The following is a 23,935-nucleotide window of genomic DNA, read 5'->3' as shown; positions in this document are numbered from 1 at the left end:
TCTCACCCCAAATACTGACTCTATTCTTACGAGGAAGTCTATGGTGAGGCCACGTACTGGCCAGGAGGCAGTTAACGAGGGGTAGCCGGCTCCCCCCTCAAAAAGCTCTGCTCCCTTCCTTTCCTCAATTCCAACCAACCACATTATTTACTGAGCACCTGGGCACTGTGAGACAGAGTGAACAAGGCACGAATCCCCTGCCCCTGGGGGAGAGACGCAATATTAACCTCAGGGACAAGACTCTTCCGGAGAGTGCCAACTGCTCCAAGCAAGAGGAGCGAGAACAGACAGAATGAACTGACAGGACAGCACTGGAAAGGCTACTTCATTTAGGATGGCCTGGGGCGGCCTTGCTGAGCAGGTGACATATGAGCTGAGACCTGAACTGTGAGAAGGAACTCACCATGCAGGGATGGAGCTGGGGTTGGGGAGGGCAAGAAACGACGACAGGCATGGCACAGCCAGAGCAAAGGTCCTGAGGCAGGAACAAGCTTAGGGAGGAAGAGAAAGGCGGCCAGGATGGCATGTAGCAAATTACTGAAGTGGTCACAGACCCCACGGGTGGGGACTGTGGCTTCTTGGGTCTACTCCGAAGGCACTTAATCAAGAGTCATGCAAACAGGAGGCGCTCAATGAATTCTGCTGACTTCTTGTAAGTGTGGCTCCCCCAAGGGGCCCAGGAGACAGTAGTATGTTATCTCGCAGGTGCTCAAACAGTGGGAAAGCTGAGCTATGAATCTGGGCAGGGCAGAGACACAGAGTGCTGTTTCTCAAAGGCCCACAGGCAACAGGAAACTCTGCTTTGCCCAGGTTCACTAAACAACCTGGGGGCTCACCTGCAGAAGCCAACTGGGCAGGGGCCTGAAACACCTGGCTTTGAGTCCTGGCTCCTTCCTGCCTGTTGGGGCAGGTCACTTAACCCCTTTGGGCCTGGGGCTCCCCAGGGGCAGACACACTACCCCTTCTCCTCTCCTTCTGCTTTTTCTTGGGAGCCACCCATCTCAGTCTGCACAGTCTGGGGGAAGGACCCACATTGCTGCCTCTAAAGGGGAGCATATGGCTCAGGCCTGCCCAATCTGCATATCCCCTCCCCTGGCTATTGGGACTAGCTCAGCAATAGGCACCTGACCTAAGCGGAGGCAATGAAACCCAGTTCTGAGACTTCCACTGGAACTTCTGGGAAAACAGGTATTGTCCTGGCACCAAGGTTTCTGAGAAGACAGGAAGTGAGCCCGCAGCTGCTCATGGCCCACAGAAGAACACCAAGGCTGGACATGGGGGTGCGGGGGAGATTCTCAACAACCTGCCTGGTCCTGGATCCAGCCTTACCTGCAGCCAGCCCTCTTTCTGTTACATGAGGTAATAAATTCCCTTTTAGCATGAAGCCCATTTGAGGGTGCTAATATCTGCAAAAAAAAAAGTCCTAATAGATCCCATCCGTAAATGGGATCAAAACATCCTAACCTCAACCTGAGTTCTCTGTTTTTAGGAATAAATGACTGCATATAGTGAATCGTGCTCAACAGATGACGGCTCTTACTGGCTTCTGTTAAGACCGTGAAGGGAACCATGACTGGCACCACGGTTAACTTTGTCTTCAGTCTCCACCCCTGGCCGCCTTGTGTGGGCAGGTGGCCGGGAGGGGCGCCACAGACCTGTTTGGGGGGCTTGTGCCGATTATACTCCTCTCCCCAGAGCTTGGCCTCCATCTGTAGACGCACGTCCTCAAAGTACACGTCCCTGTCCACAGACTCGATGTAGCGCTTTGCCACGTAGTTCGAGGCCCCCTTCCACTGCTGAGTGTGCAGGAAGTTGGAGAGCTTCTTCCTGGGTGCAGGGGAGAGGGGGAGACAGCAGAGGGTCTGCCTGGGCACTTGGGTCCACCAGGAACCCAGCCTGACCCCCTGCATCCTTCAAAGGGCTGGGAAGAGGCTGAAGGGACATTGTTAAAGGTCTCTTAACCCACATCTTGTGGCCTCCACACATCAGAGTGGAATTTAGTGGGATACTCCAAGTTCTCCCTGAGTGCCCCCCGCCCCCCAGAGGGGGCTCCCTCCACAGCAGGGCAAACGCGTGGTCCGATGGACACCAGAGAGAGAGACACTCAGCCTACAAGCAGAGGCTGCTGTCTCGGTTTCCCGGCCAGAAATGTTGCAAGGCCCCCACTCTTAAGAGCATGAAGTCCAGGCAGGTCCCCCGAGAGCCAGGCCGAGTCACTTACGTTCTGAAGCACTCCCGCATCGCTCCACGGCCGAAGGGCTGAAAGAGACCACGCGAGCGTTATCAGGCCCCATATCCCACCAGAACGAGTCCTGAGTCAGGAAGAGATTCTCCCCTCGGACATCACCCACCACATGGGTACCTGGACCTCATCTTAATCCTAAAATTCCTGAGCCCTCCCTCCGTTACCCTGGCGCTAAAGCCTGACCAAACCTCTAGCCTGGAGGTTTCGGGGGATGACAAGGCCACCTGCTCCCCAAAACCCTGGCTGAGGGGGAGGGGAAGAACACTCACAGGATGAAGATGTTATGGAGGTGACCTAGCATGTCAAAGAATGTTTTTGTAGCCCTGCTTTTCTGTTCCCTAGAACAGAAAAAGGGTGGAGGGGAGCCTGGGTGGCTCAGTCAGCTAAGCATCCAACTCTTGATTTCAGCTCAGGTCATGGTCTGAGGGTTGTGGGATCGAGCCTCACGTCCGGCTCCGCACTCAGAAGAGTCTGCTTGTCCCTGTCCCACTGTCCCTCCCTTCCCCTCTCTCTCCAATAAATAAGATCTTAAAGAGAAAAGAAGAGAAGAAAAGTAGTGGAAACAGCCTAAATGTCCATCAAGAGTATAACGGATAAATAATCAGGTCTACTCATTCGGAACACCATATAGCAACCAGAGTGAGTATACCCTGTTGTTCTGTTCTATTATTCTGTATTGTTCTATAAATGATGGGTCTAGCAAAAACAAGTATGAACTCATCACAGACAAAATGCTGAGCAAAAGAAGCCATACTCAAAAGCATACACACAGGGAGCCAATGTGGCTCAGTGGGGTAAGACCTCTGCCTTCGGCTCAGGTCATGATCCCAGGGTCCTGGGATCGAGCCCCGCATCGGGCTCTCTGCTCAGCGGGGAGCCTGCTTCCTCCAATCTCTCTCTCTGCCTGCCTCTCTGCCTACTTGTGATCTCTCTGTTTCAAATAATAAATAAAATCTTTAAAAAATATAAAAATAAAAAGGCCAGTATAGGTAAGCCTACAGAGACAGGGGTAGACTAGCAGTTGTCTAGGGCTGGGAGAGACGAGGCTGGCTGCCGGTGGGTAAGTACAGAGTTTCTTCCGCAGATGATGAAACGTTCTGGAATTGGTTGTGGTGATGGAGGCACATCTCTGTGACTACACCAAACCCACCGAACCCGTATACTTTAAACGGCTACGCTGCATAGTGTGTGAATTATATCTCAATAAAAGTTATAAAAACAGTTATTAAAAAAACTTATAAAAATAAAATAAATACACAGTAATAGAAAGAATGCCCCAAAGTTAGTCACGTGAGTGTGAAAGGGAGGGAGCAGGGACCGGAAGTCTGCTCAGGAGGAATCCGCGCTCAGCCCTGCCCACACGGGCCGGGGAAGGCTCACCTGAGACGCCATCTTGATCAGAACCTCATCTTCTAACCACTCGCCGGTGACAGCATTGTACCTGCAGAGAGAAGCCAGCCCCGGGTACAGCGTCTATACCATGGTCCTCTCACCCACTGGATAAAAGCAAAAGACTATTCTGGCTTCTCGCTGCCCTTGGGACTGAGAACGCCGTATCCACAGGCCCAGCCGACCGCCGGGGGTGGGTCTGTGGACACTCTCTGTCCCCTCCCAAGCCCCCCACACTGGCCCTTCCTCTCCAGTGTGTTGCCCAACACTTGTGCTGTGTGGGGGTCTGCTCCCCCAGCTGGCCCCCCGCCTTGGACCCCACAAAGCCAGGCCTGTGTCTGTCTTCTTCACTGCAGGGCCCGGTGCTTGTGGAAGCTTAATACACCCAAGTCGGATGAACAACTGAATAAATCAATATCCTTATTTTAACCAGTCTACACAAAAAATGGCATGTCCCAGGACAGGAGGCGGCAGTGCCCGCTCTCTTGCTGGGCACCTGTGTGAGGCCCAGGACGGGTAGCTGGGCTTGCGTCCTAGGGCAGGAACGGGTAGGGGAGGTCCTGTCCCTGAGTCCAGCTGAGGAAGGGGCTGCTGGAAGACACCCAAGGCAGAATAAGACAGGGAAGGTTCCAGAACATTACCATCTCTTCTTTCTCAGGAATCTCCACAGAGTAAATCTGGTTCAGCCAGGCCTGGCTGAGCCTCAAACAGATTTGCCTGGTCGAGAGAGCGCCTCAGCTCACTAAATCCCTAAATTCTAAAACCTCCCCCAGGGCTGAGGTGTTCTTAGCGCTAGCAGAGGCCTCCCTGGCCCACCCCTCGGCGGGACGGACTCCAGACCACTCCCAGCTCCGTGAGAACAGGCTTCTCAGAGCCTGGAACCTCTACAGGGAAAGACAGGCAGAGGCCTGGCAGGGAACCTCTCCCAGGCCGGGGGCAGGGATGGTGGCCAGAGCCGCAAGTTGCCTCCAATCCGCCCATGTCCTGTGTTCAAAAAATAATGGCAATGATGACGATTATTATCACTACCTAGAGACGAAGGTAAAGGAAAAGTCTACCCTCACTTCCAAACAAGACTGAAGGCTGAGAGGCAGCCGGAAGTTGAGGGACGAGGGAGATATGGGGTATCAGACGGATCTCATTTGTCCTTCAGAACCACTGACCCCACACAGGTCAGAGTTGCTCCAAGTTCACTGAGCAGGGTGTTTAAACAGATCTCTTCAATTAACCTTTGCAGCAGCTCTGTTAGATTGGCACCATGATGGTGCCCGCTTTCCAGGTGGGGAAACTGCAGCTCAGAAAGGTGAGTCACTTGCCCGAGGGCCCAGGATGCAGACCCCGGTCAGTTGCAACCACAGCCTTGCGCCGAGCCAGCCTGGGTACCATCCATGTGAACAGGAAATCTGTCCCAACAAAGGGGCAGCCAGCACCACCAGAAACCAACAAGGAAGTGTTCCAGTTTAGAAATTTTCTGGAGATTCTAGCCATCGAAGCCTGAGCTCCCTCTGCCAGCAGCCGCTTCAGCGGGGAAATAGTCTGGCTCGGTCCCTGCACCCACAGAGCTCTAGGACACACAGAGCCAGCTCAGCATTGGGGATCTGCTTTTCCAGGGCACTCCCTGGGTTGCCTAGTGACCAACCAGTCACCATGCTGGCCTTACAGTTGGGGAGGAACAGAGTCCACACCCTCCCCTGCTGGAGCCCCCACAATGCTGACCTTAGCTGCCAGCACAGTCCCCAGGGCCTGCTAGGAGGTGGGTTTCCGGTGGTGGGGAGGGGGTGCACGCCAGGCTCTGAGCCATCTCCTCACAGGCAGGAGCAGGGACGTGTCGTAGAAAGATTTAGAAATTTACACTGTTTCGGCCTGCCGGGCATCTGATTCCTCTCCTCTCAGTCCCAATTTCCGTTAGGGGACCACCATCCTCCACTCTCAGAATATGCGGACTGGGCAGAACCGATCCCCAGCACCTTCTGGCTTGCAGTATAAGATCCAGACGTCGCCAATGAGAAAAAGCTCCCTGGCACATGACTGCATCAGAGAGGGGCATATAACCGAAGCCAGACCAATGACATTCCATTATGGAACTTCTCTTTAAAACTACTGGAGAAAGAAAAGATCCTCTTCTATTGGATGAAATGAAATGTGGGGGCTCTTGGGGGCATCTATACCACTGATACAAGAGAATCTATCTGAGGTCAAAGGTCAAAGTGTCCTCGAGCATCTGGAACCAGCCATACCTGAAGTCCACATGTGTGAGCCAAACATTCCCTTCTATGCTGAACACTGTGAACTAGGTTTCTGTCACTTGCATTTGAAACAGAGTTCTAATGGAAAGACCCTGAGCTGAGAGTCAGAAGGTTAGCTCATTGGGGAACCCGGGTGGCTCAGCTTCTGCCTTCGGCTCAGGTCATGATCTCAGGATCCTGGGATCGAGCCCCGCATCGGCTCTCTGATCAGCGGGGAGCCTGCTTCCCTTCCTTTCTTTCTGCCTGCTTCTCTGCCTACTTGTCATCTCTGTCTGTCATAAATAAATAAAATCTTAAAAAAAAAAAAAAAAGAAGAAGAAGGTTAGCTTATTAACTACGCAGGTAACCCTGGGCAAACTTCTATCTCCCTGGGGCAATTATGGGACCTCAGGGTGTTGGCTTAGAGGACTCTCAGACTGGAGGGCTCTACAGAGGTCACAGGACGGCAGGTGGACTCCAGGACGTGTCCAAGAGCCCTCTAATATTATGCACAAAGTCAGACATACGTGTGCAGCTTTCTGGGATGACCCTCATCAGATTCTCAAGAGTGGCCTCAAATACTTGCCATGGTTCCTACTTCAGGCTTTTTTAAATGAATACACACACACAGAGGGCTTCAAATAGTGCCTGTCCCACAGATTCAACACGTAGGAGCTACTGTCATCCCAGTTACCCTTGGTGGTAGCATTTTGCTATTTTCTTTCTTCCTGAAACCCCCTCACATAACTCCTCTCCCTCTCCCTTTCCTAATAGGAAATCTAGACGGTCACAGCTCCATCTGCGCATCTTCCTGGGGCCAAGGTATCAAAGAGCTCACGTGCTATCTACATGCATTCACTCTCCCTTCAGTGGCAACCAGGGGCCACGTGGAGAGACCGTGGAACCACGACATGGGAGTAGCGGGGTCCCCGAGCGGCCCCCCATGGTCGCTGGGCTCTCAGCCAACTTCACTCGAGTGAAAAGCGTAACACCCCCTCACTGAGCCGGTGGAGTTATTTGTTACTGCAGCATGGCTTGGGCCTGCCTGACCACCTCATCCATTAGAGGACCAACCACACCAAGGAGTCAAGGAGGCAACTTGCAGAAATGCTCATGGGCGGATGCTATTATTATTCTCTTCTCCTTGGCCTCCAAAGGTACTTAGGCCTCAGTGATTCTGAGCAGAGGCAGGACCCAGACCCCCAAGGACGCCTCAAGACCTGGGGCCATACAGCAGCCCTGGACAAGCTGCCGACCTGTGACGCGTGGCACATTCCGTGGCAATATCCTCCAGGTGGAACTCGGCCCAGGGGTCGGGCATGTGTTTGGCCTTCTCGATTGCATGCTTCCAAGCTTCCTGCAAAAGGCAGAGAGAAATGTTAGAGCAGGGGCTGTGGGGCAGGGCTGCCCCGGCCTCCTCCTCCCCCGTGATTTCCCAGCGCTGTTCCCAGCAGACCCCGGAAGTGGGGGAGAAATAATACTCCCATCAGTGATCCTTTCAGGAATCGAGCTCCCAACAGACCCCGGGCAGAAGAGACATATCTGAACATGAAACCAAAGAAACATGATGCACGTAGGGAAGCACATTTTAAAGATTTATTTATTTTGCGGAGAGAGAGAGAGAGAGAGAGCACGAGTGCATGTGCAAGTTGGGGGTGAGGACGAGGGCGGGGAGGAAATCTTGAGCAGACTCCCGCCCCTCAGTGGGGAGCCCGAATCCGGGCTCCATCCCAGGAACCTGAGATCATGACCCAAGCTGAAATCAAGAGTTGGACGCGTAACGGACTGAGCCACCTGGGCGCCCCCAGACTGGAAAACACTTTAATGACCTTTCATAACCAGTGCTGGCCGGGCTATGGGGAAACGGGTGCCCTCAATACGGTCAGTGGGTCTAAACGGCCTCCGAAGGCAACCTGGCAATACACTGAGATCAAGAATATGAATTCCTTTATTCTGACCCAGCAGTTCTACATCTAGAAACGTGTCCTAGAGAAATACACGAGTCCGCAAACATACACGTACAAAACTGAATTCAACCCAATGCTCATCTGTGGGGACTGATTAAATACACTTTGATTATACCCACTGGAAATGCTACAGAGCCCTTTCAAACAACTGTGCTTACTCTGGGTGGGAACTCTGGACCCTATCAGAGCCAACGTCACCTTTTTGGAAATACTGTATAAATCACTTTCATCGCCCTAAATGAAAATTGTAGACAACACCATCTTCCTAAACTCAGAGTATCTCTAACCACGCCAAAGATATGTTGCCTTTACATTAACAGAGCCCTAAGTTCTGGGCTCAGATAATTAGGAACAGATTCCCATGAGACATTCCAAGGTCCTGGGTTCACAGGAATATTCCTTGTGCAGGACTGCCTTGCCCATTTCAGGCTTTTAGCATCTATGCCCTCCACCTTCTCAATGCCTTAGTGCCCTGTACCATTGTGGGAACCCAAAATAGCCCCCTAAATTTTTAAAACCTTTGAGAACCAGGGTTTCTGGGTATTCACTGGGAAAGATGAGCAAGGTACATTATGGAGACAAGACTGATTCTCAACAATATCACCTCCCAACCCCGTTTCTTGTTTTAAAAAGCTCATTTTAGGGACACCTGGGTGGCTCAGTTGGTTGGACGACTGCCTTCGGCTCAGGTCATGATCCCAGAGTCCCGGGATCGAGTCCCGCATCGGGCTCCCAGCTCCACGGGGAGTCTGCTTCTCCCTCTAACCTTCTCCTTGCTCATGCTCTCTCTCACTGTCTCTCTCTCAAATAAATAAATAAAATCTTAAAAAAAAAAAATAAAAAGCTCATTTTATTGCTTTTATAATTCCCTGTCCCCTCCCTACACTCCAGCACCCACCCTGGGTCACCATCTCTTCCTGCTCCTTCCAGAAGCAGTGAGGTCAAAACTCCTTTCCTGGCCAGAGCCTGAGCCACGATGGGGCGGGGGCTGAACACGGGGGGTGGCAGACCCACAGCAGTTCCCGACCTCCTCACCTGCCATCGGGATCCCTCAGTGATCAGGACTAGCCCTGTGGGGGCTCAGCTTCCCACGGGCTCAGGCCCAGACAGGACAGCAACCCAAGGGTGCGGCCGGCCTGAGCCTCGGCCTCCCGGTTGGGATCCTGCCCATGAGCAGAGAAGGCAGAGCGACCGAGCTTTCCGAGAAACACGCGCACACGCAGGTTCCCCACGGGCTAGGGCTTCCTCATGAGGGCTTGGGATTCCAATCTCCGCAAAGTCCAAAAACAAAGCCCAGAATTTCTTTCTTCCAATTTGAAAGCAAATTCATGCTTAATGAAAACACTCAGAAAAGAGAGAAGACAAAATTCAAACCCACCACGCGTCATCGACCCAGAGCAATGACTGCCCAATGCTTTGGGCTTGTTCTTTTGCAGATCCTTCTAGTACATCTTTCGTACAACTGGAATCACACTGTAAATACAGTTTACAGGGCGCCTGGGTGGTTCAGTGGGTTAAAACCTCTGCCTTCGGCTCCGGTCGGGATCCCAGGGTCTTGGGATTGAGCCCTGTATCGGACTCTCTGCTTGGTGGGGAGCCTGCTTCCTCCTCTCTCTCTGCCTGCCTCTCTGCCTACTTGCGATCTCTCTCTGTCAAATAAATAAATTAATTTTTTAAAAAAATAGTTTACCGCCTTTCAGGAGAGTGGGCCCATGGGGATTGGTACTTTATATACAGGGATCTTACTTTCCTGCTTCCAAATGTATGATCTGTTTACTGTAAAAAAAACCACACACACTACAGAATGCAAAGTAGAAAGTGAAAGTACTCTGTGACCCAGTGCTCTGAAAACCACAGCTGATGGCCGACATAGATTCTAAGTTTGTTCCTCTGCATTTGCTAACACACAGGAATATAGCATCGGACCAGAGCCCATGTCGTACATATAGGCAGGCTGGGCCGACCCCACTTTCCTTCTGCAGTTGTGAGACACACAATTATATAAATGTACCTTCAGGCATTTCTCTAACCTCTCGGCTGATGGATACTGGGATTCTCTCCAATAATCCCCAGCGCAGGCGGCCCTAAAGTGAACACCGTCCTATGTAAAATCCTTATGCCAACTGTGCAAAATCCTGGTAGGACATTTCTCTCGGAAGTGTAATTGCTGGGTCACATTTAAAATGGACAAATTGGGAGTTCTCCTCCAAAAAATTTCTCCTAAATGACACTCCAAGAGGCAGAGAACATATCATTTAAATATTTATTTTAGTTTTTTTTTAAGATTTCTTGGAGAGCGAGCGAGAGAGCGAGCCCGCTCACATGCACAAGTCGGGGGAGGGGTAGAGGGTGAGAATCTTCCAGCAGACTCTCCGCTGAGCGCAGTGCCCACAGGGGGCTGGATCCCACGACCCAGGAGATCACGACCTGAGCCAAAGCCAAGAGTCCGACGCTCAACCGGCTGAGCCACTCAGGCACCCCCATCCTTACTTTTTTTTTTTTAAAGATTTTATTTATTTATTTGACACAGAGAGATCACAAGTAGGCAGAGAGGCAGGCAGAGAGAGGAGGAAGCAGGCTCCCTGCTGAGCAGAGAGCCCGATGCGGGACTCGATCCCAGGACCCTGAGAGAGAGGGGGAAGCAGGCTCCCTGCTGAGCAAAGAGTCTGATGCGGGACTCGATCCCAGGACCCTGAGATCATGACCTGAGCCGAAGGTAGCGGCTTAACCCACTGAGCCACCCAGGGGCCCCCCCCTTACATATTTTAAACACAAACATGACATCATGGACTTGCAAGTTAGCTGGAATAGCTAAGTCACTACTGACATCACCGCTCCCCTGTGGTTCTCCGCTGTTAGACTTTGAGCTTGTCACTGATTTTTCCCTGTTATAAATAACCGCGCCGCAGACATGTTTAGAACTAAAACAGCTCCTGAATCTCTGCACTTAAAAAAAAAAAAAAAAAAAAAAGGCACCACTCCCTCTTTTCCTATTCTAGCTACAGTGAAGGGCAGCGGGTCTGATCCCAGCCTGTCAAGGAAGTTGCAGTGTGCTGAGCCTGAGGGTCCGTCCGTCAGTCTGTCCGTCCATCCGTCCTGGTGCTCTATGCCCTGCCTGCGACACGTGGCTCTCCCCCGTCCCACTGTACTCTCTCAACCAGTGACTCAAACGCTCCCCGACTCTCCCCATTCAGTGAGGAAATCACCTCCTGGCTGGAGGCTATGGCTCCAAATGAAAAAAAAAAAAAAAAAGAAAAAATATTTCAGAATTTGAGGGCGTGTTATTCCACAGGATCAAAATTACTTTCTGCCAAACCCAGAAAAGAATCGTGGCACGCCTTGTTGGCACGGGCGGGTTTAATGCCACCAGCGTTTCTTTGAAGGAACATAAAAAGTCCTGGACGAAGATTTGTTCCCTCGACTCTGGTTCCCACCCTGGGCTGACTAATTGTGCGATCCTCCATTTCCTTGTTTACAAAGAACAACGAAGAACATTTTGACTAATAGTGGCCAAATGTTTTTCCTGCTCCCCCCCACCTGGACTAGACACGTTTCTCCCCCAAAGAAAGAGCAGCTCGCTGACATTTACAATGCTCTTCACAGTTAACAGCGCCAAAAGAAGCTGTGGACCACCGGTGTACTATTTCACCCGGCGGGTTAAGAAAAACAGGTGTTTATGGAGGCTGGAGAAGTGGGTCCTCTCAGACCCGAGAGTGGGAGAAGCAAGTACTGTCACCTGACAGCCATCCGGTAGGGCTTTCACTGCCTCGTGACCCAGCCACCCTGGTCACCTACCCAGATGTGCACAGGTGAGCAGCCAAGGATGGGCCTGCACTTATGATGCTAGAGAACTCTCGGGCATTGCTGAAAACCTGCGTGTGCCCAGGGAGAAGATTCTACACTCTTGGTATAGTAGAACAGAGTCATTAAAAAGATCAAGGTGGGGCGCCTGGGTGGCTCAGTGGCTTAAGCCTCTGCCTTCAGCTCAGGTCATGATCCCAGGGTCCTGGGATCAAGGCCCACATTGGGCTCTCTGCCTGGCAGGGAGCCTGCTTCCCTTCCTCTCTCTCTGCCTGCCTCTCTGCCTACTTGTGATCTCTCTCTCGGTCAAATAAATAAATAAAATCTTAAAAAAAAAAAAAATCAAGGTGTATCGCTTCTCAGCCTTTTGGCTAAAATCAAGGTGTGGGGTGCCTGGTTGGCTTTGGCCCTTCCCCAACTCATGTGCATTCCCTTTCCTTCTCTCTCAAATAAATATATAACATCTTAAAAAAAAAAGATCAAGGTGAGGTGTGTTCAAGACACCGGATGGCTAGGAGTGCCTGGGTGGCTCAGTGGGTTAAAGCCTCTGCCTTCAGCTCTGGTCATGATCTCAGAGTCCTGGGATTGAGCCCTGCATAGGGCTCTCTGCTCAGCAAGGAGCCTGCTCCCTGCCCCCAGCTTCTCTCTGCCTACTTGTAATCTCTGTCAAATAAATAAATAAAATCTTCAAGGGGAAAAAAAAAAAAAACAACACCCGGGTGGCTCAGTCAGTTAAGCATCTGACTCTTGGTATCGGCCCAGGTCTCCATGTCAGGGCTGTGAATTCAAGCCCCACACTGGGCTCCACGCTGGCCGTGGAGCCTACTTTAAAGAAAAAAAAAATCAACATGTGGGGCCATCTGGCTGGCTCATTCAGAAAAGCATGTGATTCTTGATCTTGGGGGTCATGAATTCTAGCCCTACGTTGGGTGTACAGATTATTTAAAAAAAAAAAAAACGGTCAAGGTGTTGAATGAGCAATCTCCAAGACTAACTGTTTAGGGGGAAAAAAGGCAAGTTGCTGAATAATGGAAACAGTATAACACCATTAACTGGTGAAGGAAACCCACAAACCAGCACTACGCATTGCTAAGAATGAGCGTGTCTGTACATATAGACATACGTGTATCTTTATGTATGAGGACAGGAAAGAGGTCTGAAAGTGCTTTATACCAAATGAATCTAAAATGGTCTTCTCTGGGAATAGGAGGAGGATCAGGGGATGGTCAAGGAGACTTCAGCTTTATCTACATTGTGCGCCTGTTTTCACTACGAGAACATTAACACTCTGAATATAGAATAGGAAAGGCATGCGTAAGTCAAAGTTAACAAAGATCACCGGGTTAGGGGATTCTCAAGGCCCTGCTAGCTCTCATGTTCTCTAGTTCTAAAGATCTGGAAAAAAAGAAAAAATAGAAGTGCAGGGCACCTGGGAGCTCAGTGGGTTAAAGCCTCTGCCTTCAGCTCAGGTCATGATCCCAGGGTCCTGGGATCGAGCCCCACATTGGGCTCTCCGCTCGGCAGGGAGCCTGCTTCCTCCTCTCTCTCTCCCTGCCTCTCTGCCTACTTGTGATCTCTGTCTGCCAAATAAATAAATAAAATATTTAAAAAATAAATAAGTAAAATAAGAATATATAAAATAAAATAAGGGTGCCTGGGTGGCTCAGTTCATTAAGTGCCTTTGGCTCAGGTCATCATCTCCGGGTCCTGGGATCGAGGCCCTCGGGCTCTGCGCTCATCAGACAGTCTGCTTCTCCCTCGCCCCCTGCCCCACTCATGCTCTCTCTAATAAATAAATAAAATCTTTTTCAAAAACTAAGACAAACTAAAATAAAGATCCAAACTCAGTTGTTGGTGCACACTATCTTGCTCAGAATGGGGGGCCCCGGGAGGGGGGCGGTTCCTAAAAAGGAAAATATAACCTTGCCTGGAGAGTGGAAAAATCTTTGGTTCCTCAAAGAAGAGTACAGAATAAAAATAAATACAAGGGCGCCTGGGTGGCTCAGTTACGCAGCTGCCTTCGGCTCAGGTCATGATCCTGGAGTCCTGGGATTGAGTCCCACATCGGGCTCCTTGCTCGGCGGGGAGTCCGCTTCTCCTGCTGACCTCTCAACTCTCAAATAAATAAATAAAATCTTTAAATACATAAATACCTAATATATAATAATAGTAACAACCAATTTCCTGGAATAGGGCAGCATGAGGCCGGATATGCAGGTAACATGTTTGCAATTTCTCGGGCACATGGGATGTTACTGCTGACTTGGCGCTGCTCTTACATCACTGTTCTTACGACCACTGACACAGCAATCCTCTGATCTTACGTGAGGAAGCATCCAGAGGCTGCCTAAGTCCTCCCCGAGATATCAGGTTACTCTCGCAGTGGATGTCATACAACGTTTTTCCTACAATCCTTTCCGTAGACCCTAAGAAACTCGAGCGCTAGGTCAGCCTGCCTCGCCCCTGCTGGCTACCCCCAGGAATGCAGAAAAGCAGCAGGAAGAAGGGGGGAAGCGAGCTTCTTGCTTGGTTGTTCACTGCGGAGGGAGCCACAGGGCTGTGTGGCTGCCCCGGGCCGGACCGCACGCCTACAGAGGCTTCATGCAACCTCCAGGGAACACGGTACTGACTACGGCAGCAAAAACCCTGGAAGCTGCCCGCAAGAGGAAATGCTTACCCCAACGGTGCTGCGTCCATACGATGGGCCGCCAGGGAGACGTGAAGACAAAAGAGGAACCAGATCCACATCTACTAATATGGGAAGATATGCACCATCTCTCGTGTGCCAAGAAAAACTGGTCACTGAAGAGCATATATACGTGATCTTATTATTGTAATAAAAATCCCTACTTAGTCAAGTCTCTATTTATAGTAAAATACAGAAAAGACCGAAATACACACTAGGACCTCCGTAGCAATGATATCTACACTCTCACTGCTTTCTGCCAGGAACAGGGAGGACTTCTATAAGCAACCAAACAAGTGACTGCCAAAGAAATAAAGCCAAAAGTTGTAAAGAAATCTTTGTCAAAGGGAGTAGTTGCTGCTGGTTTCCCCGCAGTGGGATTCAGAGCCAGGGCAAGAGAAAAGGCTGGGAAGGATGAAAATCATAAAAGCTGGGGCGCCGGGGTGGCTCAGTTGGTTAAGCGTTGGCCTGTGGCTCAGGTCACGGTCCTGCGGTCCTGGGATGGAGCCTCGTGTTGGGCTCCCTGCTCCGCGGGGAGTCTGCTTCTCCTTCTCCCTCTGCCCTTCTGCCCCTCTGTGTGTGTGTTCTCCTCTCTCAAATAAATAAATCAAATCTTTAAAAAGAAAAAAAAAATGGGAAAGCAGTAACATTCCCTGGGGTGGCATAACTCTCGTGCCTCCTAGAAGCCCCTCCCCAGACAGAAGCCCAGACTGCATCACAGCGACTGCACTGAAGCCCAGGCCAGCAGGCAGGACAGCTCCCCAGTCCACCGAGAAGGCGCCTGAGGCTCGGAGAGCAAAGAGGAAACCTGCCTATAGACCTGCGGCGACCGGGAGCCGGCAGACGCCGAACTCAGACCAAGCCCGTCAAGCCCCAGTTCCCCACTCTTTTGCAAAAAGGGAGTTTGAGAACCAAACTGAGTATGACCATGTGACCCAAATGCGGATCAACAGGGGACCTGGGCAGCTCAGCGGGCTGAACGTGTTCAGCTCAGGTCATGATCCCAGGGTCCCGGAATCGACCCCTGGGTTGGGCTCCTTGCTCAGTGGGGAAACTGTTTCTCCCTCTGCCTCTGCTGCTCCCCCTGCTTGCGTTAATAAATAAATAGAAACTTTAAAAAAAAAAATGGTATCTCCATGCGCCGGGATAGTATTCATCAAGCATGGACACAGGGTTCTCCACGGAGGAACCTCAACAATGTTGCACCAAGAAGCCAGACACAAAAGACCCCATGTTACGTAATCCAATTTCTATGAAATGTCCAGCACCGGCAAATCCACAGATACTGAAAGTAGACTAGTGGCCGCCAGAGGCTGGGTCGACTGGGGATCCTGGGTATAGCTAAGGGGTGTGCGGTTTCTTTTTAGGGCTAAGAACATGGGCTAAAATTGATACTGGTGGGGCGCCTGGGTGGCTCAGAGGGTTAAAAGCCTCTGCCTTTGGCTCAGGTCATGATCCCAGGGTCGTGGGATCGAGCCCCACATCAGGCTCTCTGCTCTGCGGGGAGCCTGCTTCCTCCTCTCTCTCTCTGCCTGCCTCTCTGCCTAGTTGTGATCTCTGTCTGTCAAATAAATAAATAAAATCTTTTAAAAATAAATAAATAAAATAAAATTGATACTGGGGTGGTGCATGCAGAATCGTATAAATGTATTTCAAGCTGCTGCACTGGACATCCCCAACGGGTAAACTGTATGTTATATGAATTCTATTGCAATAAAGCTGCTAAAAAAAATTGGACAAAGTTAAAGAAGGGGCCCCTCGTACCCCCAGGACATTTCCACAAAGGATCTGAGCACCTGCACAGACGTCGGAGAGAGGGGTCCCAGCAGTCGGGCTTGCGTCTCCACAGCCCCCTCCTGTTTTTCAGACACGGGTCGCCGGGTGACCTCCTGCCACTGCCAGAGTCCCCCTCTTTTCCCTTCATCTGCCCAGCAGGCCCTCCGCTTGCTGGAGGTTCAGAGCTTTCTGGACTGCTAGATGCCTAAGCTTCTCTGTCTGGTTGTGCATTCCCAAAGCACTGGGCAGAGCCCCAAAATGTTCATCACCTCTGGGTATGCACAGAGCTTCCTGCGGTCACCGGGCAGGGACAGAAGCCCAGTCCTGCCAGGGTGGGGCTTCCTGGGGCTCGGGGTGGGCAGGGACATCTCTCTTCCCTGTAAGTCACTGGATGCTATCATTTCCATCTCCTTCTGGGGTAACTGCTGTCCTCTGCCCCAGCTGTTGGAGCCACCCTTGGTGGGCTGAAAACAGAACTGGAATCACCAAAGTCTTCCGACAGGGGTGTGGGGAGCCAGCGTGCTCACACCGCGTGAGCGGCAGACGCCGGTGCGACCTCTTAGAGGTCTGGGGATTTAACGTGGCAGGTGCGCCCGTGCACAGGCACAAGGCCACACGGACAGAGATGTTTTTGGAAGAGCCGTTTGCAGTCACCAAAGACTGGAAACGACCTTGCTACCCACCCATGAGGGACTGTCTGAACTCATTATGGGGCTTCCAGACACGATATTCAGCCTTCAGAAACAACAAATTAGCTGCCACATGCTGCGGTCACGAAGACCATCGAGCCATTCAGATCCCAGAGCCTCAGGCTGGCCATCTCTGCCCTTCCTCCCAAGACTTCTGTACAGATCAAATACGAGTCAAGTGTGGAGAGCAGAGACTGCCCTTCGCACGGCGGTTACGGTTACGTAAGGGCCAGCTGATGTCAGCTCATCTGTGCCCGTAAGGGAAGACAGCCGCAAGATTGCAGAACAGGTTTGCAGACACCTAACATTCCCATAAAAAAGAAAAGGGGAGGGTCATAGACCTGTGCGTGCTTATACAGGCCGGGACCGCCTCTGGAAGGACATTCCCCAGGGAACAGGGCTGGGGGGGCGGGGCGGGGCTCCCTTACCACTCTGCCTTGGATACGGTTTGAATTTTATTTTTTTAACCTTAGATATATATTTATTTATGTATTAGGAAATGTACTTTTTTTTTAAAGATTTTATTTATTCATTTGACAGACAGAGATCACAAGTAGGCAGAGCAGCAGGCAGAGAGAAAGGGGGAAGCAGGCTCCCTGCTGAGCAGAGAGCCCGAGGCGGGGCTGGATCCCAGGACCCTGAGATCATGACCTGAGCCTAAGGCAAAGGCTTTAACCCACTGAGCCACCCAGGCGCCCCAGTACATGTATTTTAAAGTTTGCTTAGATATACACATAAGGAGAAGTGTCCTCCCAAGAAGAGGGCTGGCTCCAGAAGTCCATGTACATCATGTGACAGAATACAATTCACTCTAAAAATAAAAGAGACGAGGGGCCCCTGGGCGGCTCAGTTGGTTAAGCATCTGACTCTTGATTTTGGCTCAGATCACAACCACAGGGTCCAGAGATTAAGCCCTGTGTCAGGCTCTGCACTCCGTGTGGAATGTGCTTGGGATTCTCTCCCTATCCCTCTGCCCCCACAAATAAATTTTAAAAAGGGAAATAAAAGAGGTGAAAAATAAATAAATAGGTAGATAAAGGTATGTAGTAGGTAGGTAGGTCGGTAAAAGAGGTGGAATATGGAATGACCCCCAAGATACTCCCAGGCCAGGAAAACAATTAAAAAAAAAAAAAATTTCCTCCTTTATTTCTTTTTTAAAGATTTTATTTATTTATTTGAGAGAGTGAGAGAGAGCACAAACTGGGGGGAGGGGTGGCAGGAGAAGCAGGCTCCCCGCTGAGCAGGGAGCCCGGCAGGGGGCTCGATCCCAGGACCCTGAGATCATGACCTGAGCCGAAGGCAGATGTTGAACAGACTGAGCCACCTGGGCGTCCCAAATTTCCTACTTTATTGAAAAATTTAAAATATATGCGTGCTCATTTTAGACAGTGGAGAAATAACAGAACAGGGGAAAGAAAACACGATCTCTCCAGATCCTACCCATTTTGGAGCACTGATATTCTCCCTTCCAGGCTTTTGTTGCGTGTACAAGTGTGCATGTGTGAGTGTGTATTACAAAGCTGGAACTATACTCTATATTCTTTTTTTCTTTTTAAGATGTCATTTATTTTTTTGACAGAGATCACAAGTAGGCAGAGAGAGAGGAGGAAGAAGGTTCCCTGCTGAGCAGAGAACCCCATGCGGGGCTCGATCCCAGGACCCTGGGATCATGACCTGAGCCGACGACAGAGGCTTAACCCACTGAGCCACCCAGGTGCCCCTATACTCTATATTCTATCTGAGTTTAACTCCAGAGCAGAAGCACTTTTCCAAGTTATAGCAAATTCTATAAACATCCTTGCTGGGCTGCCTGATGTTCTATCAAGAGGGCGGCCCCCAGAACGACCCCACCACCATCCTCGGGGGAGGCAGTCGGAAGGCCGTGGCCTTGACAGTGACAGAATTGGACCGTTCACACCACACGCCCGGTCCTTGCCAGGGTGACGCCTCTCTGGAGCCCATTTTGGTTGAACAACCCCGGTTGCCATGTCAACAGTAAACAGAAAACACGTTCCCTTCCGGGACTGCCAGGCGGAGTGAGGTTTGGAAAACGGAGCTGCTGTCGCCCCTCCAAAGCTGCCTCGGGCAACAGGAACCCCACGGAACGGGCTTTCCGTTACCTGGGACGGTGGACAGCCAAGAGGCACGACTGGTCCGTAACTGGTCATTCGACCCAGTGCAGGGAAGGGCAAGTGCAGTCAGATCGTCCCCAGCCTTGCAGGCAGCGGCTGACAGACGCACGCAGAGGTCCGCTCGGAGCCCCAGAGAATGCTCAAGAGATAGCCAGGGCAGGGTGTCTGAAAACCACATCCCGAGGGAGCCAGAACAATCGCTTTAACAGACCAGACGGAGACATTAGTTTAAAGAGTTTCCAGGCAGAGGCGTGAAAAGGGAAACCTGTTCCAGGAACAGGGAGAGGTGTGGGGTGAGCAGAGCCCGAGGGGCCCCTGGGTGAGGATTTTGAACCAGGCCTTGTAGAAATTTTCAGGAGGGGTAATTTATTGATTTCTTTGTTTGGGAGAAGTGAGGTGACCTGGCTGTTTTGCTTTAGTTTTCTTCTTCTAAAGTCTTTTTCTGCACACAAATAATACATGGGTGTAGCTTAAAAGTCTCGTATGTTTAGAGATATATATAATATAGACAAAGACCCCCCGTAAATGCACCCTTTCCCCGCCAAGAGATTCATTATTAACTATTGTGTACAAATTCCTCTACACAAGTTTTGGCTATGTAAATATGAAGATGTATATATCTTCTTTTTTTTTTTTTAAGATTTTATTTATTTATTTGACAGGCAGACATCGCAAGTAGGCAGAGAGGCAGGCAGAGAGAGAGGAGGAAGCAGGCTCCCCGCTGAGCAGAGAGCCCGATGCGGGGCTCGATCCCAGGACCCTGGGACCATGACCCCAGCCCAAGGCAGAGGCTTTAACTCCCTGAGCCACCCAGGCGCCCCTGTATATATCTTTTTGATAAATGTGGGACTGTATTATATTTCAACTTGCCTTCTTAATTAACAGTATATAAAAAGAAAAATAGCTACCATTTTAAAATTCTGATTATGTCCGTACTGTCCTTACGGCTTTTCGTGGATCTTCCCACCAAACTGTCAAGTCAAATCACATAGAAACATCATCTCTGGGAAGTCTGGGTGGCTCAGTTGGTAAAGCGTCTACCCTTGGCTGGGGTCATGTTCCTGGGCTCCTGGGGATGGAGCCCCACGTCAGGCTCTTTGTTCAGCCGAGAGCCTGCTTCTCCCTGGCCCTCTGCCTGCAGTTCCCCCTGCTTGTACTCACTCTCCCTCCCTGTCAAATAAATGAATAAAATATAAAAAGAAAAGAAACATCATCTCTGTTTTAATGTAAATACAGTGTTCTCTTAGGACCATGGTTTAAAATTTAAATAAGGCCCTCTTGGGGCGCCTGGGTGGCTCAGTGGGTTAAGCCTCTGCCTTCGGCTCAGGTCATGATCTCAGGGTCCTGGGATTGAGCCCCACATCGGGCTCTCTGCTCGGCAGGGAACCTGCTTCCTGCATCCCCACCCCCGCCTGCCTCTTTGCCTACTTGTGATCTCTCTCTCTATCAAATAAATAAATATAAATATAAATAAATAAATAAATAAATAAATAAATAAATAAAATCTTAAAAAAAAAAAAAAAAGGAAATGACTGGGTCAGAGAGAGAACACTTGGTTCTCTCCCAAACCTTGTCTGCAGCTGGGATGGAGAGGGTCCAATCTGTCTTTGCATGTGGCCCCAACTGTAATGTGGGGTGCTGGGGCTGGTGGGGGTCCATTTGCCTGATGTGTACACTGAGGCAGAGGAGAATAAAGAACAGGTAAAGAGAGACAGAGAGGGACCCCTGGGTGGCTCGGTCGTTAAGTGTCTGCCTTCGGCTCAGGTCAGGATCCTAGGGTCCTGGGATCGAGCCCCGCATCGGGCTTCCTGCTCCTGCTCCCTCTGCTGCTCACCTGCTTGTGTTCCCTCTCTCGCAGTGTCTCTCTGTGTCAAATAAATACAATAAAATCCTTAAAAAAAAAGAGAGAGAGAGAGAGAGAGAGAGAGAGAGACAGCTCTGCTAACTTCCAGTTCCTAGACCCATCCCCTGAGAGGCCAGACATTGTTTCTTCCCTTGGCTCCCAAGAAATAAATACCTTTCTTCCCTTGAGCTGGCGTGAGCTGGCTTCTGTTTCCTGAGCCCTGAGCCCCAGCCCCCGCTGGCACCCGGACTCCCTCACACCAGGTACGGGATGCCTCAGCATCTGCGTCTCCTCCAGCTCCCCGCCCAGAGTGGACACAAGCACGCCAGGCTGTCCCCCGGCCTTCCCACGCGGCCCTCCACGGGGCTGGGCGTGAGGCTCAGGGGCTGGCTGAGGGCAGGAAAGCAAGACAAGCCGCCACCTAATCCCGCAGTGGCCCGCTACAACCGTACATCTTGCTTTCAGTACTAACAGATACCTTCTGTGGGCGGGCCTCAAATTAATACGGGGAGAACATTATTCCATTTAAGTTTTTTTCAAGGCACCTGGCTGGCTCAGCTGGAAGAACACATGACTCTTGATCATGGGGTTATGAGTTCGAGCCCCCCCTTGGGGACAGAGATGAGACTAACTAACTAAATAAAATTTTTTCATCACCAGTTATGATACAAAAGCCCCATAATCATCCTTTCTCCTCTCTTTATCCCCCTTTTACCATAGTAGGGACACAAATCCCTGACAAAACAAGTACCCTTCTCCTTAAAACAGAAGGATGCCCAACTCTAAGCAACGCTGGTTTTTTCTTTAAATTTTTTAATTAAGATTTTTCCTTTAATTCCAGTTTCATACAGTGTTATAGTAAGGCGGAGGCTCTTTCGACTACAACCAACACAAAGAACCGTATTTTATATCATGTCCCTGGACCCACACACACATCCATCAGGAGTGAAATGCAAACGTTTATGTGATTAGAGCCTGGCCGTCAACAACCAACTGGTTTACCACATTCATGGGTGTGAACGTGCTTCTGCCTATGTTCCAAAAAGTAAGATCTTCATGGGGACCTGGGTGGGTCAGTTAGTTGGGCAACTGCCTTGGTCTCAGGTCATGATCCTGGAGTCCTGGGATCGAGTCCTGAATCGGGCTCCCTGCTCAGTGAGGAGACTGCTTCTCCCTCTGGCCTGCCCCTTCTCATGCTCTCTCTCTTTCTCTAACAAATAAATAAAATCTTTTTTAAAAAAAACATAATCTTTACAATTTGCAATGGTCTCCCGTATTTCCTAGTCTATTCTGCTCTGCTGCATTTTTTTTAAAAAGCTGGTTAAGGTTTTCACAACCCAGTAGTGGGTCTTCACAGCTATTTCGAAAACACCTGCTCAAAAGTAATGCAACTTGTTTTAAACCAAGGAAATCCTCCCAGGGTGACACACATGTCCCCCGACGCAGAATTCAGAGTGGTGCCCAGGCTTGGGAAACACAGGGAAGACCCCAAACAGCCCCCCGATCCCTCGTGGCAGGTGGGTAGGGGTCCACTCACCTTAAAATGGAAGGAGCTTGCGGGGGACCCGCTGGAGCCGTACTGTTCACTCTTCGTTAGGTTGCTGGAGTAGTTATTAACCTTGAAATTGCCATTCTGGTGAGACCTGGGGTCATCGGTGATGGGGCAGATGAAGTAACCTTCCTCATCATCGCTGTCGGCCTCAGAGTCCCTGTCATGACCAGCCCGGGGGGTCTGGCCGCCGTCAACACCTTCCAGGCGGAAAATGAGGTCTTCGTCTGCCATGTTCCTGGGAGGCCCGTGTTACCCAAGGGGCGGGCAGCAGAGCCAGAGTCGCAGGGCAAACACAGCGGTGTGGGTCCTACAAGGGAAGCGAGACAATGGGTGCCGGGGCCCAGCGAGTGAGAGCTCGCGGTGCATCTCACCCTGGGTGCCCCCGGCGGCATAGAGAACCGGCACCCTCGGAGGGAAAAGTACAGCATCCTTGGGGGAGGCACACTTGGCAGGCGGCATGTAGCACATTTTAAATGTACAAACCCGTCGACCGAGTAATTCCACTTTGGAGAACTCAGTGTCTGAAATGAGGCAGGGAAAATAAATGCTTCTTAAGCAACGGGAGTGATCTTTTTTAGAAGGTAAAGTAGATCAGATCGTTCCTTGGCTTAACAGCCTCCGGCAGCTTCTCTCCAGTGGCTTTTAAGACTACAAGGCCGGCTTTAGTCGGGTCCCTGCCCCACTTCTCCTCTGGCCTTGGCACCTCTCCAGGCCCAATAGGTTGCTCTCTGTTTGGTGAATACGGGCAGCCCATTTCCACCCCAGGGCCTTTGTACTTGCTAACCCCTGTGCCTGGAACAATCTTCCCCATCTTCCAATAGTGGGTTCCCTTTCATCAGTTGGATCCTGACTCAAGAGAAACCTAGAGAAATCTCCATTCAAAGGACTCCTCTCAAATGCACCTGCACTACCTCCTAACACATCTCTCTCTGCTTTATTCGTTACGGGGAGATTTTCCCAAGCTGAAACCTCCTTTACTCTCTTACTGTCTGTATCCCCAGCGCCTTGAAGAGCGCGTGACAAAGACTGGGGCTCTATACACATCCTGAGAATGGTTGAGTGACCCAAAGAATGTCCTCTTTAGCGTGATCAATAACAGGAAAAAAAAAAAAAGCTAACAGCCCACGATGTCTGTCAGTAGAGGTTTGTTAAATTAAGTACGGCTTTCTATACCGTGCACTGTCACGTGACTATTACAGAAAAAGGGGAAGCTCCAGATATATAAAGACATGCAAAAAGAGTCAAGAACAAGTTCAGCAAGATTGTAGAATACAAAATTCAACAGTATTTCTGTGCACTAGCAATGAAAAATCCAAAGAAGAAATTAAGAAAATAAGTCCAGCTATAAAGAACATCAAAAAGAATAAAATATTTGGGAATAAATTTAATAAAAGAAGTGCATGACTTGTACACTGAAATAACACACTGAAAGAAATTAAAAATCTAAAAAAAAAAAAAGGGAAGAGGGGCACCTGGGTGGCTCAGTGGGTTAATTAAGCCTCTGCCTTGTGCTCAGGTCATAATCCCAGGGTCCTGGGATCTAGCTCCAAATCAGGCTCTCTGCTCAGCAGAGAGCTCTGCCTACTTGTGATCTCTGTCAAATAAATAAATAAAATCTTTAAAAAAAAAA

The 23,935-nt window shown here is 50.3% G+C and overlaps 1 protein-coding gene across 7 annotated transcripts in view; it reads right to left on the bottom strand.

Annotated features, from left to right (window-relative positions):
- The window catches only part of EEF2K (eukaryotic elongation factor 2 kinase), a 68,404-nt gene that overhangs the window by 23,483 nt on the left and 20,986 nt on the right, over positions 1–23,935 (bottom strand). For all 7 annotated transcript variants that reach the window (XR_014306496.1, XM_082714681.1, XM_082714680.1 and 4 more), the window contains 5 exons: positions 22,291–22,612; positions 7,116–7,216; positions 3,626–3,686; positions 2,222–2,259; positions 1,656–1,827 (listed from right to left, as the gene is read on the bottom strand). Coding sequence is in view for 6 of the 7 variants with exons in the window: in XM_082714681.1 (XP_082570807.1) it covers positions 1,656–1,827; positions 2,222–2,259; positions 3,626–3,686; positions 7,116–7,216; positions 22,291–22,536 (618 nt within the window). In the remaining variant the exon portion in view is untranslated. The remainder of the gene's footprint in view (positions 1–1,655; positions 1,828–2,221; positions 2,260–3,625; positions 3,687–7,115; positions 7,217–22,290; positions 22,613–23,935) is intronic.

This window comes from Mustela nivalis, assembly GCF_964662115.1.
Source record: "Mustela nivalis genome assembly, chromosome: 19".
NCBI classification, from domain to species: Eukaryota; Metazoa; Chordata; class Mammalia; order Carnivora; family Mustelidae; genus Mustela; species Mustela nivalis.
The sequence above is the reverse complement of the archived record's forward strand: the minus strand, read 5'-3'. Positions and strand labels throughout refer to the sequence as shown.